The following is a 21,143-nucleotide window of genomic DNA, read 5'->3' on the forward strand; positions in this document are numbered from 1 at the left end:
GTCAGAAACCTAAAATGTTAACTCTGTTTCTTTCTCCGCTGATGCTGCCAGACCTGCTGAGTATTTCCAGCATTTTGTTTTTTATTAAAGATTTAGTTGCAGTCTCCTTAGACACCAGGCTGCCACTTAATTATTCAACTGCTCCTTTAATATTGGTGATTGAATTTGTTAGTGTGAGTTCACTCAATGAAATTAAAGACAATTGTTAAATAATCAAATATTTACAGCTGTAGTTAAAGCTGCACTGAATGTGTTAGACGGAGGGTTGCCGGATTTACTTTGTTCATTGTATTGCTCAGTGCACTTATAGATAGCTTCTGTGATAGGTTTGTTCTTTCTTGATCCAGTGGTATTTGCAATGTGGCGAGGACATAAGATATTACAGCAATTATAGTACTCTGCCTCGACCCAGAGCGATACAATTGTTCTCTGATTACCGAGTGAGTACTGTACTTAGAGTCATAGAGTTTTACAGCACAGAAACAGGCCCTTCGGCCCATCAGGTCCATGCCAGCCATCAAGTGCCTAACTATTTTAATCCCATTTACCAGCACTTGACCCGTAGCCTTGTATGCTATGGCGTTTCAAGTGCTCATCTAAATATTTCTTAGATGTTGTGAGGGATCCTGCCTCTACCACCTCTTCAGGAAGAGTGTTCCAGATTCCAACTATCCTCTAGGTGAAAACTTTTTCCCTCAAATCCCCTCTAAACCTCCTGCCCCTTACCTTAAATCTATGCCCCCTGGTTATTGACCCATCTGCTAAAGGAAAAAGTTTCTTCCTATCGAACCTATCAATGCCCCTCATAATTTTGTATACTTCAATCATGTCCCCCCTCAGCCTTCTTTAAGGAAAACAACACTAGCCTTTTCAGTCTTTCTTCATAGCTGAAATGCTCCAGCCCAGGCAACATCCTGGTGAACCTCCTCTGTACCCTCTCCAGTGCAGTCACATCCTTCCTATTGTGTGGTGCCCAGAACTGTACACAGTACTCCAGCTGTGGCCTAACTAGTGTTTTATACAGCTCCATCATTATACAGTTCCATCATAACCTCCCTGCTCCTATGTTCTGTGCCTCGGCTGATCAAGGCAAGTATCCCATGTGCCTTCCTAACCACCTTATCTACCTGTGCTGCTGCCTTCAGTGATCTAGGGACAAGTACACCAAGGTCCCTCTGACCTTCTGTACTTCCTAGGGTCCTACCGTCCATTGTATATTCCCTTGCCTTGTTAAGTCCTCCCAAAATGCATCACCTCACACTTCTCAGGATTAAATTTCATTTGCCACTGCTCCGCCCATCTTACCAGCCCATCTATATCTTCCTGTAATCTAAGGCTTTCCTCCTCACTATTTACGACACCACCAATTTTCGTGTCATCTGCAAACTTACTGATCATGCCTCCTATGTTCACGTCTAAATCATTAATGTGCACTACAAACAGCAAGGGTCCCAGCACCGATCCCTGTGATACACCACTGGTCACAGGCTTCCACTCGCAAAAACAACTCTCGACCATTTCCTCTACCCCCTGACACTAAGCCAATTTTGGATCCAATTTGCAAAATTTCCCAGGATCCCATGGGCTCTTACCTTCTTAACCAATCTCCCATGCGGGACTTTATCAAAAGCCTTACTGAAGTCCATGTAGACTACATCAACTGCTTTACCCTCATCTACACATCTAGTCACCACCCCAAAAAATTCAAGTTAGACATGGTCTCCCCCTGACAAAGCCATGCTGACTATCCCTGATTATTCCCTGCCTCTCCAAGTGGAGATTAATCCTGTCCCTCAGAATTTTTTCCAATAGTTTCCCTAACACTGATGTTGGACTCACCGGCCTGTAATTACCTGGTTTATCCCTGCTACCCTTCTTGAATAATGGCACCACATTCGCTGTCCTCCAGTCCTCTGGTACCTCTCCTGTGGCCAGGGAAGATTTGAAAATTTGTGTCAGTGCCTCTGCAATTTCCTCCCTTGCCTCACACAACAGCCTGGGATACATCTCATCTGGGCCTGGGGATTTATCCACTTTTAAGCCCTCTGAAACAGCTAATACTTTCTCCTTCAACGCTAATATGTTCAAGTATATCACAATCCCCCACCCTGATCTCTACACCTACATCGTCCTTCTCCATAGTGAACACAGATGAAAAGTAATCAGTTAAAACCTCACCTATGTCCTCCGGCTCCACGCACACATTGCCATTTCGGTCCCTAATGGGCCCCACTCTTTCCCTGGTTATCCTCTTGCCCTTAATATGCTTACAAAAGGCCTTAGGATTTTCTTTTATCTTGCCCCCCCAGTGTTTTTTCATGTCCCCTCTTCACTCTCCTAATCATTTTTTTAGTACCCTCCTACACTTTCTATACTCCTAGTACCTCTGCTGTTTTCAACACTCTGAATCTGCCATAAACCTTTTTTTTCCTGATCCATATCCCTTGACATCCAGGGTTCCCTGGACTTGTTGGTCCGACCCTTCACCTTAATGGGTACATGTTGGCTCTTAACCCTCATTATTTCCTCCTTGACTCCCACTGGTCTGATGTAGACTTTCCTATAAGTAGCTGCTCCCAGTCCACTTTGGCCAGATCCTGTTTTATCATATTGAAATCAGCCTTCCCACAATTCAGTACCATTATTTCCGGCCCATCTTTGACCTTTTCCATAACTACCTTAAATCTTAGAGTTATGGTCACTATCCCTGAAATGTTCCCACACTGACACTTCTACCACTTGTCCAGCTTCATTTCCTAGGATTAGGTCCAGTACTGCCCCTTCTCTTGCAGGACTTTCTACATACTGGCTCAAAAAGCTGTCCTGTACGCATTTTAAGAATTCTGCCCCATTTAAGCCTTTTACACTAAGACTTCTTCTTCCTCTTTGGCCTCCTTGTCTCGAGAGACAATGGGTAAGTGCCTGGAGGTGGTCAGTGGTTTGTGAAGCAGCGCCTGGAGTGGCTATAAAGGCCAATTCTAGAGTGACAGACCCTTCCACAGGTACTGCAGATAAAATTGGTTGTCGGGGCTGTTATACAGTTGGCTCTCCCCTTGCGCTTCTGTCTTTTTTCCTGCCAACAGCTAAGTCTCTTCGACTCGCCACACTTTAGTTCCGCCTTTATGGCTGCCTGCCAGCTCTGGTGATCACTGGCAACTGACTCCCACGACTTGTGATCAATGTCACAGGACTTCATGTCACGTTTGCAGATGTCTTTAAAGCGGAGACATGGACGGCCGGTGGGTCTGATACCAGTGACGAGCTCGCTGTACAATGTGTCCTTGGGGATCCTGCCATCTTCTATGCGGCTCACATGGCCAAGCCATCTCAAGCGCCATTGGCTCAGTAGGGTGTATATGCTGGGGATGTTGGCCGCCTCGAGGACTTCTGTGTTGGCGATATGGTCCTGCCACCTGATGCCAAGAATTCTCCGGAGGCAGCGAAGATGGAATGAATTGAGACTTCATTCTTGGCTGACTGACATACGTTGTCCAGGCCTCGCTGCCGGAGAGCAAGGTACTGAAGACACAGGCTTGATACACTCGGACTTTTGTGTTCCGTGTCAGTGCGCCATTTTCCCACACTCTCTTGGCCAGTCTGGACATAGCAGTGGAAGCCTTTCCCATGCGCTTGTTGATTTCTGCATCGCGAGACAGGTTACTGGTGATAGTTGAGCCTAGGTAGGTGAACTCTTGAACCACTTCCAGAGCGTGGTCGCCAATATTGATGGATGGAGCATTTCTGACGTCCTGTCCCATGATGCTCGTTTTCTTGAGGCTGGTGGTTAGGCCAAATTCGTTGCAGGCAGCTGCAATCCTGTCGATGAGTCTCTGCAGACACTCTTCTGTGTGGGATGTTAATGCAGCATCGTCAGCAAAGAGGAGTTCCCTGATGAGGATTTTCTGTACTTTGGTCTTCGCTCTTAGACGGGCAAGGTTGAACAACCTGCCACCTGATGTTGTGTGGAGGAAAATTCCTTCTTCAGAAGACTTGAACGCATGTGAGAGTAGCAGGGGGAAGAAGATCCCAAACAGTGTAGGTGCGAGAATACAGCCCTGTTTCACGCCACTCAGGATGGGAAACGGATCTGATGAGGCGCCGCTATGCTGAATTGTGCCTTTCATATTGTCATGGAATGAGGTGATGATACTTAGTAGCTTTGGTGGACATCCGAGCTTTGCTGGTAGTCTGAAGAGACCACGTCTGCTGACGAGGTCAAAGGCTTTGGTGAGATCAATGAAAGCAACGTAGAGGGGCATCTGTTGATAACGGCATTTCTCCTGTAGCTGGCGAAGGGAGAACAGCATGTCAATGGTGGATGTCTCTGCTCGAAAGCCACACTGTGCCTCAGGGTAGACACACTCAGCCAGCTTCTGGAGCCTGTTTAAAGCGACTCGAGCGAAGACTATCCCAGTTGATATTAGGGAAGTTGAAATTCCCTACTATTATTACCCTATTATTTTTACGCCTCTCTGAGATTTGCCTACATATCTGCTTCTCTATCTCTCCCTAACTGTTTGGAGGCCTATAGTAGACTCCCAGTCTAGTGATTTGCCCCCTTTTTGTTTTTAAGTTCTACCCATGTGGCCTAATTTAAGGAACCTTCTAAGATATCATCCCTCCTTACTGCAGTAATTGACTCCTTGATCAACAGTGCACTGCCACTTCCTTTTTTGTCCCCTCCCCTGTCATGCCTGAAGATTTTATACCCTGGAATATTGAGCTGCCAGTCCTGCCCCTCCCTCAACCATGTCTCTGTGATAACAATAATATCATATTCCCATGTGCTAATCAACGCCCTCATTTCATCTGCCTCATTAGTAAGACTCCTTGCTTTAAATAAATGCAATCCAGCCTTGCATTTTTCACTTGTGCCTTAACAGGTCTATATTTGCTCTGCCTTCCAGACTGACTCAGTCTCTCTTCTGCATTTGACTGTGCATCACCCCCTGCTGAATCTCCACTCTGTATCCCATCCCCCTGCCAAATTAGTTTAAACCCCTCCCACCCAACAGCAGGATGTTGGTCCCGTTCCAGTTCAGGTTCAACCTGTCCAACTTGTACAGTTCCCACCTTTGCCAGAAACAGACCCAGTGATCCAGGAAACTAAAGCCCTCCCTCGTGCACCATGTCTTCAGCCACGCATTCATCTATTCTATCCTCCTATTCCTATACTCACTAGCACGTGGCACTGGGAGTAATCGAGAGATTACAACCTTTGAGGTCCTGCTTTTTAGTCTGCTACCTTGCTCCCTAAATTCTTGTTGCAGGACCTTATCCTCTTTTTACCTATGTCGTTGGTACCAATGTGTACACGACCTCTGACTGATCACCCTCCCCCTTCAGAATGTCCTGCAGCCGCTCCGTGACATCCTTGATCCTAGTACCAGGGAGGCAACATACCATCCCGGAGTCACGTTTGTGGCCACAGAAATGCCTACCCCTTACGATAGAATCCCCTGTCACTATAGCTCTTCCACTCCTTTTCCACCCCTCCTGTGCAGGAGAGCCATCTGTGGTGCCACGAACTTGCCTGTTGCTACTTTCACCTGGGAGGCCATCTCCCCCCGCCCCCAACAGTTTCCAAAGCGGTATATCTGTTTGACAGTGGGATGGCCAGAGGGGACTCCTGCACTACCTGCCTGGTGGTCACCCATCCTTTTTCTACCTGTGCAGCCATTACCTGCGGTGTGACCACCTCGCTAAATGTGCTATCTACTACTTGTAATGAGTGTCCAAGCTACAACTTTAGAAGTAGTTATCAAGTAGGCAGTTTTAATAATATATATATTTAATAACATATGTTTATTGACTGCTTATTTGCTCTAACTATAAGGCTACAATGTAATTCGATCTTCACACAAATAATGAAGCGCTGTGGTGGGGATTTGCAAATTTGTAGAAATTCGCTCATGGTGTTACATTTCAAATTCACTGTCTCTCTTTTTTGTTTCTGCTGCTGTGGCTGTCAATTTTGAAGTGAATTTCAAAATTTGCAGACAACACCAAATTGGGGAGTATATTTAATACACTGAGGAACACTGCAAAAAATAAATTAATTTTGTAGAATGGGCGTGTGTAGTTTGCAAATGAATTTCAATATAGATAAGTTGAGGTGTTAACATTTTGGTATGAAGATTAGGAGACCACATACTGCTTGGATAATGAGGGCTGAATTTTATTCTGGCGACAGGGGTCCTGGCAGTAGGCTGGAAAGTTGGAGGGTGGTCGTTGCGGGGGTGGTGGGTGCGCACGCGTAAGCAAGCGACCCTGCCTCGGCACCGTTGGACCCCTGGTGGAAGTTGGCAGACAGGCAGCTCAGCAGTATCAACAACGCCACCAGGAGCGGTGACGCTGTTTCTGCAGGAGGCCTGCAGTGAAGAAGATGGAGACCACCCTGGGATGCAGGTAAATGGGGGTGGGGTCGGGGTCGCCGGGGACACAGTCAGGCATGTCCCGGCATCGGGGTTGGGGGTGGGGGGGCGGGTGGCGGCTTTGTGCCCTCCATGGGCTATGGATTGCCCCCCAGAGGTGGGACCTTCTCTTTCCACCAACCCCCCGCCCACCCCCACCAATCCCCCAAGCCCGATTAGAAGGCCACCGGTTCTAACCTGGCGGTGTCTCCACGCAGCGGCTGTCCTCAGCCTTCCCTGTCCTGGACTAAATTCCATGGTGTCGGGAAGGTAAATGGCACGCTGCCCAATGCCAGTCTGTGCTATTTTGTGTGCCCACGCCCGTCTCCGTTCTCGTCTCCAGCCCTAAGAGTCTAAATGAGGTGCAGGTGCAAGGGAATTATGGATGCAGAAACACAAATCATGAAAAGTTACGACACAAGTTAATAAGGCCATAGAACAACCAACCAAGTACTGGAGTTCATTTCCAGAGGTTAGAATTGAAAATCAGGGAAGTTATGTTAAACTGTATCGAACCTTGGTTAGACCACACTTGGAGTACTGTGCAGATGTTATTTATTTTATAAAAATAATATAGTGGCACTGGAGAAGGTGCAAAAAAGAAACACAAAGATGATACCAAAGCTAAGAGGATATGCGTAGCAGGAAACACTGAACAGGCTGGGGGTCTTTTCTCTAGAACAGAGAACATAGGAATCTAGGAGTAGGCCATTCAGCACATTGAGCCTGCTCCGCCATTCAATTAGATCATGGCAGATCATCTACCGCAATGCCACTTTCCCGCACTATGCCCATATCCCTTGATGTCATTAGTATCCAGGTATCTCTCAATTTCTGTCTTGAACATGCTCAATGATTGAATATCCACAACCCTCTGGGGTAGAAAATTCCAAAGATTCACCACCCTCTGAATGAAGAAATTCCTCCTCATCTCAGTCTTAAGTGGCCTGTCCCTTATTCCGAGACTGTAGCCGCTGGTTCTAGGCCCACCAGCCATGGGAAACAATCTATATCCACCCTGTCATGCCTTGTAAGAATTTTTGAAGTTTCAGGGAACTCTACAGAATACATGCCCCATTTCCTCAATTTCTCCTCATAAGAAAATCTCCCAATCCCAGGGAATAATCTGGTGAACCTCCTTTGCACTCCCTCCATGGCAAGTACATCCTTCCTTAGATGAGGAGACCAAAATTGTACACAATACTCCAGGTGCGGTCTCACCAAGGCTCTATACAATTGCAGCAAGGCTTTTTTACTCCTGTACTCAAAAACCCTTGCGATGAAGGCCAACATACCATTTACCATCCTAATTGCTTCTGCACCTGTATGCTAGCTTTTAGTGACTCCTGCAACGCTTGCCAACCTCGCACCATTTAGGAAATACTCTGTCTATCTGTTTCTACCAAAGTGGGTAACTTATTCACATTATATTCCATCTGCCCTGTTCTTGCCCATTCACTTAGCCTGTCCAGGTCCCCTTGAAGCCTCCTTGAATCCTCCTCACAACTTATATTCTTTGTGTCATTAGCAAATTTGGAATTATTACATTTGGTCCCCACAGCCAAATAATTTATATAGATTGTGAACAGCTGCGGGCCCAGCACTGATCCTTGCAGTACCCAACTAGTGACAGCCTGCCATCCTGAGAATGACCTGGTTATTCCTGCTCTGTATTTTCTGTCTGTTAATCAATTCTCATCCAGAGCAGTATATTACCCCAATTCCATGTACTCTAATTTTGATTACTAATCTCCTCTGTTGGACCTTTATCAAAAGCCTTCTGCAAATCCAATACACCACATCCACTGGTTCTGCTTTATCTATGCTTCAGGTAACTTCCTCAAACTCCCAACAGGTTTGCCAAACATGGGTTCCCTTTCATAAATCCATGTTAACTCTGCCCAATCATGTCATTATTTTCTAAGTGTCTAGTTATCACATCCTTTATAATAGATTCTAACATTTTTCCGACTGCTGATGTCACACAAAGAGGTCTGTAGTTCCCTGTTTTCTTTCTCCCTCCTTTCTTAAATAGTGGGGTTACATTTGTTACTTTCCAGTCTGCAGGAACCTTTCCAGAATCTATAGAATTTTGAAAGATAACCACCAATGCATCCACTGTCTCCATAGCCACCTCCTTCTACCCTCTGGGATGTAGCTCATCTGGTCCAGGGATTTATCAACCTTCAATCCAGTTAATTATTAGAGTACTACCTCTTTATTAATACTAATTCCTTTCAGTTTCTCATTTTCCAAAGTCCCTTGGTTCCCTGGTATTTCTGGGAGATTTTCTGTACCTTCCTCTGCAAAGACAAACACACAGAATTGTTTAGGTTCTCTGCCATTTCCCTATTCTCCATTATATATTCTCCTGTCTCTCCCTGTCATGGACCCACATTTTTCCTGCTAATCTTTTCCTTTTCACATACCTAAAGAAGCTTTTACAGTCCGCCTTTATGTTTCTCACTAGCTTGCATTCATATTCTCTTTTCCCTTTCTTTATCTGTTTCTTGGTCATCCTTTGCTGGATTCTAAATTGCTCCCAATCCTCGGACTTACCAATTTTTCAGGCAATCTTATAAGCCACTTTCTTTGATCTAATGCAATTGTTAACTTTTTTTTGTTAGCCACAGTTGATTCATTTTTCCTGTTGGGTTTTTGTGTCTTAGCGGAATGTATATTTGTTGTAGACCATGTAATACCTCTTTAAATACTAACCATTGCCTGTCTACTGTCAAATCTATTAGTGTATTTTCCCAATCCACCATAGCCAACTTACCCTTCATACCTTCATTGTTGCCTTTGTTCAGATTTAAGACCCTAGTTTCAGACTGAACTATATCTCTTTCAAACTTAATGTAAAATTCTATCATATTATGGTCACTATTTCCCAAAGGCTTCTTTACAGCAAGGTTATTAATTAGCCCTTTCTCATTACATAATACTAAATCTAAAATAGCGCGATCCCTAGTTGGTTCTTCAACATGCTGCTCCAGAAACCCATCTAGGCTGAGGGGTGACCTGATAGAGGTCTTCAAGATTATGAAAAAAGCTTGATGGGGTAAATCTAGAGTGCATTGTGGGGGAACTCACAAATAGGGACAGTAAATATAAGATGGTCACTAATAAATCTGATGGGAAATTCAAGAAAGACTTCTTCACTTAAATAGTGGTGAGAATGTGGAAAGTGCTACCACAAGGAATAGTTGAAGTGAATAAGGTGAAACTCAATACAAGCATGAAGGGAAAAGAAATAGAAGGATATGCAGATAAGGTTAGACGAAGAAGGGCGGTAGGCGGTTCAGGGCATAAATGTCAGCACAGACCAGTTTGGCTGAGCAGCCTGTGCCATGCTTTAGACTCAATGTAATTCTATGTGCAGTCATTTGATGTAAATGATTAAACTATGATTCAACAGAACTAGTCAGGGTTTTGCTCGCTCTCATGTGGAAATGATTTCTGATATGGGAAAATGCAATATGCACATACATTTGTGCATATCAGATGCGAATGGTGTTACTGAAATAAAATGTATTTGTAACCTGTGGCTTTTTTCACTCCCTCTTGTCATATTTACTGTTTCAAGGTTATGAGCTACGTTCTCAAACTGCTGCAGTCTGTGGTGTATGTACACCCACAGTGCTGTTTGGGAGGGAATTCTGGGTTTTTCACCCAGCAACAGTGAAAGAACGGCGATATTTTTCAAGTCAGGATGGTGTGTGACGTGGAGGGGATCTTGCAGGTGGTGGTGTTCCCATGTGCCTACTGCGCTTGTTGTTCTAGGTGATAAAGATCATAGGGTTGGAAGGTGCTGTCGAAGGAGCCTTGGTGAGTTGGTGCAGTTCATCTTGTAGAGGGCACATACTGTTGTCCCTGTGCGCCATAGGTGATGGAGTACATTGTTCTTGATGGTGTTGAGCTTCTTGAGGGTTGTTAGAGCTGCACTCATCCAGGCAAATGGAGAGTATTCCATCACACTCCTGACTTGTGCCTTGAGAAGGTGGACAGGCTTTGGGGAGTCGGGAGGTGAGTTACTGCAGAATTCCCAGCTTTTGACCAGCTCTTGAAGCCACAGTATTTATATGGTTGGTCCAGTTAAATTTCTGGTCAATGATAACTCCTAGGATGCTGATGATGGGGGGATTCATAGATGGTAATGCCATTGGATGTCAAGGGGAGGTGGTGAGGTTCTCTCTTATTGGAGATGGTCATTGTCTGGCACTCGTGTGGTGTGAATGTCAGTTGCCACTTATCAGCCCAAACCCGAATGTTGTCGAGGTCTTGCTGCATGTGGGCACAAACTGCTTCAGTATCTGATGAGTTATGAATGGTAGTGAACATTGGGCGGCACAGTGGCGCAGTGGTTAGCACTGCAGCCTCACAGCTCCAGGGACCCGGGTTCGATTCTGGGTACTGCCTGTGTGGAGTTTGCAAGTTCTCCCTGTGTCTGCGTGGGTTTTCTCCGGGTGCTCCGGTTTCCTCCCACAAGCCAAAAGACTTGCAGGTTGGTAGGTAAATTGGCCATTATAAATTGTCACTAGTATAGGTAGGTGGTAGGGAAATATAGGGACAGGTGGGGATGTTTGGTAGGAATATGGGATTAGTGTAGGATTAGTATAAATGGGTGGTTGATGGTCGGCACAGACTCGGTGGGCCGAAGGGCCTGTTTCAGTGCTGTATCTCTAATCTAATCTAATCTAATCTAATTATTGTGCACCCCTGCACTCATCACTGAACCAGGGTTGGTCCCCTGGCTTGATTGTAATGGCAGAATGAGGGATATGCCAGGCCATGAGGATGCACGATTGTGGTTGAATACACTTCAAACCCTACCATAATTATGCTGCTGCTGATTGACTACAGTGCCTCATGGATGCCCAATTATGAGCTGCTAGATCTGTTCTGAATATATCTCATTTATCACAGTGGTAGTGCCACATAATACTACGGAGGGTGTGAAGGACTCTGCGGTGGACACTCTTACCAATGCTGTCATGGACAGATACATCTGGGCGAGTTAGAATGGTGAAGGCAAGCTCAAGTAGGGTTTTCCCTCTTGTTGGTTCTCTCACCACCTGCTGCAGGCCCAGTCTGGGCAGATATATCTTTTAGGACCCAGCCAGCTCAGTCAGCAGTGCTGGTACCGAGCTACTCTTGGTGATGGATATTGAAGTCCTCCACCCAGAGTACATTCTGTGCCCTTACTATCCTCTGTGCTTCTTCCAAGTGGTGTTCAACATGGAGTACTGATCCATCAGCTGAGGGAGGGTGGTAGGTGGTAATTAGCAGGAGGTTTCCATGCCTATGTTTGACCTAATGCCATGAAACTTCACGGGGTCTGGAGTCAATGTTGAGGACTCCCAAGGGCACCTCCTCCCGAATGTATACTACTGTGTCGCCACCTCTAGTGAGTCTGTCCTGCTGGCGGGACAGGACATACACGGGGTGATGGAGGAGTCTGGGAGGTTGGCTGTAAGGTGTGATTTGGTGAAAATGACTGTGTCCCAATTTTGGCACAAGTTCCCAGATGTTAGTGAGAAGGACTTTACAGGATTGACTGGCAGAGTGTGCCTTTGTCATTTCCAGTGCTTAGATTGATGCAGGGTAGTCTGTCCAGTTTTATTCCTCTTCAACTTTTCGGTTGAATTTCCTTCCCTGAAGGACATTAGTTGACGACAGTCCGTCATTATTACTGAGACTAGCTTTTTATTCCAGATTAAATAGTTCATCGAATTCAGATTCCACCAGCTGCTGTGGTAGGATTTGAATTCATGTCTCTGGAACGTTAGTCTGGGCTTCTGATTTCTAGTCCAGTAACATTACACATTTTCAGAAAGCTTTTAATAAGGTCCTACACAGAAGGTTAGTTAGCAAAATTAGAGCACATGGGATTGGAGGTAATATACTGCCATGGATTGAGAATTGGAAAACAGAATAGGAAGTAACGGGTCATTCTCAGGTTGGCAGGCTGTGACTAGTCGGGTACTGCAAGGATCAGTGCTTGGCCCCAGCTATTCACAAATTATCTCAATGATTTGGATGTGGGGACCAAATGTGATATTTCCAAATTTGCTGATGACACAAACTAGGTGAGAATGTGAGTTATGAGGAGGTTGCAAAGAGGCTTCTAGGGTATTTAGATAGGCTAAGTAAGCGAGCAGGAACATGGCAGATGGAATATGATGTGGAAAAATGTGAAGTTATCCACTTTGGTAGGAAAAACAGAAATGCAGAGTATTTCTTAAATGGTGAGAGATTGGGAAGTGTTGCTGTCCAAAGGGACTTGGATGTCCTTGTTCATAAGTCACTGAAAGCTAATATGCAGGTACAGCAAGCAATTAGAAAGGTAAATAGTATGTTAGCCTTAATTGCGAGAGGATTTGGCTACATGAGTAAAGAAATCTTGCTGCAGTTGTATAGAGCCTTGGTAAGGCTGCACCCGGAGTATTGTGTACAATTTTGGTCTCCTTACCTAAGGAAGGATATACTTTCACGAGGGAGTGCAGCAAAGGTTCATCAGACTGATCCCTGGGATGGCAAGATTGTTCTATGAGGAGAGATTGAGGACACTGAGCCTATATTCTCCAGAGTTTAGAAGATTGAGAGGTGATCTCAATGAGGCATACAAAATTCTTAAAGGGCGTGACTGGGTAGATGCAGGAAGGGTGTTTCCTCTAGCTGGAGGGGGGTATTGAACCAGAGGACACAGTTTCAGAATAAGAGGTAGGCCATTTAGGACTGAGATGAGGTGAAATTTCTTCACTCAGAGGGTGGTGAATCTTTGGAAATCTCAGTCATTGAGTATATTCAAGACAGAAATCGATAGATTTTTAGATATTAAAGACGTCAAGGGATATGTGGATAGTGTGGGAAAATAGTGTTGAGGTAGATCAGTCATGAGCTAGTTGAATGGCAGAGCAGGCTGAATGGCATACTTCTGCTCCTATTTCCTATGTTCTTATGCTACCGTTCGCATTTTGCCCTTCAAGCTATTTGGGGAAATATGTTGGTTTGTCTGAAAAGTCTGTGAACAAAGAACAGTACAGCACAGGAACAGGCCATTCGGCCCTCCAAGCCTGCGCCGATCTTGATGCCTGCCTAAACTAAAACCTGTTCTGGTCGCCACATTACCAAAAGGATTTAGATGCTTTGGAGAGGGTGCAGAGGAGATTCACCAGGATGTTGCCTGGTATGGAGGGCGCTAGCTATGAAGAGAGGTTGAGTAGATTAGGATTATTTTCATTAGAAAGACGGAGGTTGAGGGGGGCCCTGATTGAGGTGTACAAAATCATGAGAGATATAGACAGGGTGGATAGCAAGAAGCTTTTTCCCAGAGTGGGGGATTCAATTACGAGGGGTCACGAGTTCAAAGTGAGAGGGGAAAAGTTTAGGGGGGATATGCGTGGAAAGTTCTTTACGCAGAGGGTGGTGGGTGCCTGGAATGCGTTGCCAGCGGAGGTGGTAGACGCGGGCACGATAGCGTCTTTTAAGATGTATCTAGACAGATACATGAATGGGCAGGAAGCAAAGAGATACAGACCCTTAGAAAACAGGCGACCTGTTTAGCTAGAGGATCTGGATCGGCGCAGGCTTGGAGGGCCGAAGGGCCTGTTCCTGTGCTGTAATTTTCTTTGTCTTTGTTCTTCTGCACTTCCGGGGACCGTATCCCTCTATTCCCATCCTATTCATGTATTTGTCAAGATGCCTCTTAAACCTGCTTCCACCACCTCCCCCGGCAAGTTCCAGGCACTCACCACCCTCTGTGTACAGAACCTGCCTCGCACATCCCCTCTAAACTTTGCCCCTCGCACCTTAAACCTATGTCCCCTGCTTTTGCTTTTCCAGGATTCAGTGTAAACCCTTCAGGTTTTCCAGAATTCCATAATGTAGTTCAATGCACATTATGCTACATCTTCCCAGATTTCATTAATATGATTTGGGAAATCACGACATAGTCATCAAAAACGTGGTCTCAATACCACTTGACACCAAGGATCGAATCTGGAGCCTTTTTGGTCTGTACCGCTTATTAGCAAACCAGTTGGTGGATTTACCTACAGAGATCTTGAGGAAGCTTGAAAAAAGATGTAACTAAAGAAAATAAACAATAAAATGGATAGAACAAATAAAACTGAACTGAGCTGCAGGAGCAATAAAATGCAAAATGAGACTCTTAGATGAGAAGGAAAATAAGATATAAAAGAAAAGGAAGACTCAACAAAAGTTTCAGAATAACGGAATAAATGTTCAAAATTAAATTTCATTACAGATGCAGATTTTGGAGGGCCATAAGTTGTCCAAGTAAAGCACCTTCACCAAAGTGCCATATCCCAGTCCATGACGTTGGATCACTGAAAAGTGACTGAAAACCTTTATTTACATCGCAAGTTGATTTGGTAACTCCTTAGAATAAGAACAGTACTTTGTAACTGTTGAGCAGTTGTTACAACCATTAAATGCAAATCAGTGGCTCTCCTGCCTTTATGGACTTAACTGTTTATTGTGGTGCCTCGGGAAACAAAGTCTGAACATTGCTGCTATTTTACAAAGTGGGACTTGGTGGGAAAACATCCAGATATAGTGTATATTTGTTTCAATTTTTATGTTTTTACTGAAATAACTATTTTAAGATGTATAAATGTTAGATGCATTGTTCTTAGCTGAAAATCATCCATTTAATGTGATACGGAATAATTGAGGGAAAATTAGCATCTCCATACTAGATCTATGGTTACCATCAATAGGTGGGAGGGAGGCAGCTTGCCCTATTTGAATTGTATATTCTGGCTGATTGCAGAATAGATTGGATATGATTTTTAAAAAACTGACACATTGTTCTGTCCTGCTTGCCAGAGTATAAACATGTAAGCTTGTAAAATGGGAAGTAGCTTGTAAATTGTGTATAAAGGATTGAAAAATACCAGACCTTTTGTATGGTCTTGCTTATTATTTGAATGTAGAACATTTTTCAATTGCAAATAAATGTCATCCAAATATGTATTTTTGTGGGGAGGAAACCATGTGATCATCCCTCTTGAATTAATTGAAAAATAGAAAAAGAAAAACTTTCATTTATACAGTGGCTTTCATGATCTCCATGTGCCCCAAAGTGTTTTACAATCAGTGAAGTAGTTTTGAAGCGTAGTCACTGTTATAATGTAGGAAAAACCTTGTTCTGGATCCAAATCTAAACTCTAACACAGATGCTAACAGAAGCGATTGAGTTGATATGATGCAATTGTATATTCAATTTTAAACTAACTCAAAGCATTCAAAAGTGAAAGAGATGAATGGATAGATTTGCAAAGAGGAATTTTGAACAGAGAAGGAACCATATCAAAAGCATAAAGAAGGTAATAACAAAAGTATCAGATATTTTGCCCCCCATATATTAATCTTTTGTACTGAACGGAATTGCACAGTTTAAGAGCTGATAATGTGTGAAGTGCAGTTTAATGAATTTCATATCTATTGCTTCACTTCCAAAGTGTGTTTGGAATGGTTGATTCTGTTTACACAAGAAGCCAAGTTTCTACAAATGTTAGCAAAATAGTACTTGTTTTCCATAGAGAGGAAATAATTATGGCAGATAAAACATGGTCACTGTAATTTTTTTTGAGACTAGTTAAGTATTTGTCCTTTGACAGTTGTTAAATTCACCTACTGTTAAACCGATCTGTTAAAGGTCCTATGGAGGGACTACTAGTAAAGATGTACCTTTTTCATGCCTCTGATCATCTATTGTAATGTTCTTCACAGTTAAGAAAAGTGCTGACAGAAATATGAGGTACTGATGCTGATAAATCTGAACTGCCTTTGCACAGTGACGGTATCATTCCTTGTTTGGTTCTATTATCTTGGTGTCAAAGTAATGGGATAGAACTTGCCGTTCATCTGGCCTTCATGCCACGTTTTATATTGCTTAAATTGAAGAAACTTCTTTGCTTCAGAGAGCATGGCAATGTTGTCTGAAATACCCTGATTGTGAAAATAATTCTCCTAAAAGAGGGGCTTCCATGTGCCTTTTGATTGCAACTACGATCCCTTGAAACGATGCTCTGCCTACTGAATGGACTGGCTGGTTCTTCATGTACGTGAGTGTCTGAATTACCATAACTTTTGACATAACCTTGACCAGCTCCCCAAAGAGATTTTGCTCTTTTAAAAGAAACATTTGAGTGCTTCATTTATGGACCATTGGTAAATTCTGAGCTAATTGAGCAGGTAGGTTGGTGGGGCAAAATGTTCAAGAATGCTGACTGTTAATTGCTGGAGTTGTGTGGCAATTTGCATAATAAAATTTTATGTAAACGAATGTCCAAAGGGGAATGTGAACGTTGAATTGCAGCATTAATCTTTGTCACCGGTTGGTGGATAACCAGTAAGTTTCTTAACACAGTTTCACACTTGATTAGACTTTTGGGTAGGATAGCAGAGGCAAAAGCCTTGGAATAATTTAAGGAACAGTTAACAATGGCTAACATGATGGGAGATTGTAGGTCCTTTCTTATCCATACTTCCCTGTGATCATTTGAACATTGCTGAAGAATCCATGATGAGGAAGGCCCTCTTCACTTCACCTCCTGGCCAGACAAATTTTTGGAATGTGCTGAGGATAAACTGATCCAAGGTCGCTCTTTCTCCATTTTAATTGAGTTTCACAGTGTGTTGGAGGGCTAAAAGCAGAAGGTGAGAATGAATCACATTATGTTTTGATGCATTTGTTAAAGGAAGTTTACCTTGGTACTTCGTGGGTAGAATCTGCATATCCTCCATTCTCCTGATAGTTAGAATCTGGAAGTGCTTGCAATGCAGTATTTTGGTGTTTCTTTGTACTTGCTCTGAGTAAGACATTTCTTCATTTGGACAACAACACTGATGAAACTGTCACCTACTAGTAGATAAAGTCCCAGATTTTGACCTTGAAGAAAACTGCCCACAAAGATCTAGCAATCTCTGTGGTGCAGTTTTCCCTTTACTGACAGTTTAAATCTGACACCAAGTCAAGGGAATTTCCAGGTGTGCAGCAGATGTCAACCAGCAGGGTAAGCAGCCAGTCACATTGAAGTACTCTCACTGACAATAAACCAGGAAGTCAGAAGCACTTTTTAAATTTTCAGAGAGCAAAATAAATGATTGATTGGATTTAGATTATTGCTAATTTAGCTTCTTAGACAATTTTTGAAAAGTTACATTATTTTAAAAGTTTTTATCATAATGGTTAAATTTGACATGCCATATATATAAAATTAGCTTTTCAGAGCCAGTGAGGGTTTATGCCTGTAATTATGAAGTTAGTACATTGTTTAAAAATTCAGTTATACCTCATTCAACAAAGTTAAGTTTTTCAGCTCTTTTTACAGCGAGACTAACAATATAAGAGTGGAAGTTCTCATCAATTCATAGATTTCCCACTGATTGCAATCTGGGGGGATCTCAACAGTGCACACTCTGGAGAAGCGTAGAATTCCTGATGGCAACTTCTGGAATTCTGCGTTATTCTGCACATGTATGGACTTCCAAAATTGCTGTCCGTTTCACTGGAGTAATGACAGCTGTTACGAAAGTGCCTCTGTGTTTTAAATATATTTTTATGAGGATTCATTTTTGAAAGATTGAAGAAATGTTAAACGTTGGGGTTTTCAAAGGAGGTCATGTAAAGGTCACTTGACTTTGAGAAAACCAGTCCCTGGAAATTTTTTTTAAAAGGGTCGCCGAGAGGTCTTGTGAGGAAATCAGCCTTTTTGGGAAACCACCTGACTTCCAGCTCAGTAAACAAAAGAGAACTTTGGATACCTGGAGAAGTTGTTTACAAAGAAGTGACAGGTCAAGATTGATGGAGGTCAAAAGGTTAACCTGCTGTTGCTGGTTTCGCTATTGAATTGTTTTGAGTTGGGGTTGAACTGTATAAAAAGGGAGAGAACTTCCAAGGAAGGAGAGAAGACCACAACCTAACTCAGCTTTCTAACACACCTCTTTAAAAAAAAAACCCTGAGAAATTCACTGTCAATCCATCTCATCTCCTGTCTTTGAAGACAAGCCTGCTAAATTAATTCTCAACGTCGCCTGAAAAGAATTGTTCTAAAAGAGCCCAGTGTATTCATAGGCCAGGCTGTATGCCAGTTTTGGAACACAACATATCTCAATTGCTGTTTCTTCAAGAATGAGCAAGTATTACGACCGTCTGTTTTTTGTCTGTAATAGAGTTCTAAAAACAAAAATCCCTTTATTTTTCTGCTTAACCGGTGTAAATGTGTGTGGGTCTAAAGTAAAAAGGGAACTCTAATATTTCAATCTGTGTGTTTATGCTTTACTTCATTACTGGTTAAGACTTGTTTTATAATAAACTGATTTTGTTGTTTATTAAAGAAACCTGGTTGGTTTGTTTTATTCTGGGATAAAAATAGAGTCCGTGATTGACTGTATTGGTAAGTGGGATAATTTAAATATATGAATATATGTTGTGACCTGTGGAGAAGTGGGACTAGAATAAACAGTGCACACCTCCCGCCTTGGTCGTAACACAGCAAACACTGACAGTTGCGCTGTCATTACTGCCACAAAATCCAGTCCATTATACACAAGATTGTGTTGGATGTTGATCTGCCTACAGCAGAGTTAAAAATTGGATTGTACTTGTGAAACAGTGTTGATGCATGATGCTTATTGATTGCAGTTGCTAAGTAAAGACCTTTCAGAAGAGGGCTTTTCTTGTTTGAAACTTAAAACCCTTTTAAAGTCAATTTTTATTCATTTTTTAAAAGCCTGGAGTTTTTGAGGTCTTTTAAGGTTTTTATTTTTAACATCAAATTGGGAAGAAAATAGAACCCAAAAAGCAGCAAAAAAATTACTTTTTATTTTGAATATCTCCAGACCTCGGGGAAATGAACATAAACGGGAGACTAACTTGGCATAATTAAGGTAAAACACAATTCATAATTATTTACACAGTTTACAGATATGGGTCTGAATGACAGTTCCAAAGGTTACGTAATATAATTTTCCATGAGAAAAACAATTATCAAGCTAGGGGGACCTGATTGAGGTACACAAAATTATGAGGGGCATTGATGGGATGAAACTTTTTCCCTTAGCGGAGGAATCAGTAACCAGCAAGCATAGATTTAAGGTAAGGGGCAGGAGGTTTAGAGGGGAATTAAGGAAAACTTTTTTCACCCAGAGGGTGGTTGGAATCTGGAACACACTACCTGAAGGGGTGGTAGAGGCAGGAACCCTCACAACATTTAAGAAGTATTGAGATGTGCACTTGAAACGCCATAGCATACAAGGCTACGGGCCAAGTGCTGGAAAATGGGATTAGAATAGATAGGTGCTTGATGGCCGGCACAGACACGATGGGCCGAAGGGCCTGTTTCCATGCTGTATAACTCTATGACTCTATTTTGGGAGGAAAATACTTAAGTAGTACTTGTGGATGGACTGTATTATAAAATACTGATTGCTAAGATTAATATTTCAAATACCACACCATCACCATACCATCACCAATGTGGGGAGGTGGTGTAGTGGTATTGTCACTGGACTAGTAACCCAAAGACCCAGGGTATTGCTCTGAGGGCATGGGTTTGAATCCCACCATGGCAGAAGGTGGAATTTGAATTCAATTAATTCAATTGAATTCAATTAATAAATCTGAAATGAAAAGCTAATCTAATGATGGCCTTTAGGGAAGGAAATCCGCTGTCCTTATTTGGTGTGGCCTACATGTGATTCCAGATCCACAGCAATGGGGTTGACTCGTAAATGCCCTCTGTTGTATCAAACTTCTACAAAGTCAATAAGGAATGAAACTGGATGGACCCACCCGGCATCGACCTAGGCACCGGAAATGACCATGGCAAACCCAGCCCTGTTGACGCTGCAAAGACCTTACTAACATCTGGGGGCTTGTGCCAAAGTTAGGAGAGCTGCTCCACAGACTAATCAAGCAACAGCCTGACATAGTCATACTCACGGAATTGTACCTTACAGACATTGTCCCAGACATCGCCATCACTATCCCCGGGTATGTCCTGTCCCACTGCTAGGACAGACCCGGCAGAGGTGGCACCACCGTGGTATACGGTTGGGAGGGAGTTGCCCTGGGAGTCCTCAACATCGACTCCGGACCCCATGATGTTTCATGGCATCAGGTCAAACATGGGCAAGGATACTTCCGGCTGGTTACCTCTCCCCCACCTCAGCTGATGAATCAGTACTCTTCCATGTTGAACATCACTTGGAGAAAGCACTGAGGGTAGCAAGGGCACAGAGTGTACTCTGGGTGGGGGACTTCAATGTCCATCACCAAGCGTGGCTCCGTAGCACCACTACTGACCAAGCTGGCTGGGTCTTAAAGGACATAGCTGCTTGACTGGGTCTGCAGCAGATGGTGAGGGAACCAACAAAGTGAGAAAACATCCTTGACCTCTTCCTCACCAAAATGCCTGCTGCAGATGCATCTGTCCATGACCGTATTGGTAGGACAGTTCCGAAGAAGGGTCACTGACCCGAAATGTTAACTCTCCTTCTCTCTCCACAGATGCTGCCGGACCTGCTGAGTATTTCCAGCATTTCTTGTTTTTATTTCAGATTTCCAGCATCTGCAGTATTTTGCTTTTATTATACCGTATTGGTAGGAGTGACTAGCGCCAACTCCCGTCTTCATATTGAGAATACCCTCCATCGTGTTGTGTGGCACTACCGCCATGCTAAATGGGATCGATTTAG

At 43.3% G+C, this 21,143-nt stretch overlaps 1 protein-coding gene across 3 annotated transcripts in view; it reads left to right on the forward strand.

The window, feature by feature from the left end:
- Nucleotides 1-18,708, forward strand: part of LOC137379654 (protein FAM118A-like) — a 117,648-nt gene extending 98,940 nt beyond the window's left edge. For all 3 annotated transcript variants that reach the window (XM_068050797.1, XM_068050798.1, XM_068050801.1), the window contains one exon: nt 14,683-18,708. In XM_068050797.1, coding sequence (XP_067906898.1) covers nt 14,683-14,705 — 23 coding nt within the window. In that variant the 3' untranslated portion in view covers nt 14,706-18,708. The remainder of the gene's footprint in view (nt 1-14,682) is intronic.
- The last annotated feature ends 2,435 nt before the right edge of the window (nt 18,709-21,143 follow it).

This window comes from Heterodontus francisci, chromosome 18 (assembly GCF_036365525.1).
Source record: "Heterodontus francisci isolate sHetFra1 chromosome 18, sHetFra1.hap1, whole genome shotgun sequence".
NCBI classification, from domain to species: domain Eukaryota; kingdom Metazoa; phylum Chordata; class Chondrichthyes; order Heterodontiformes; family Heterodontidae; genus Heterodontus; species Heterodontus francisci.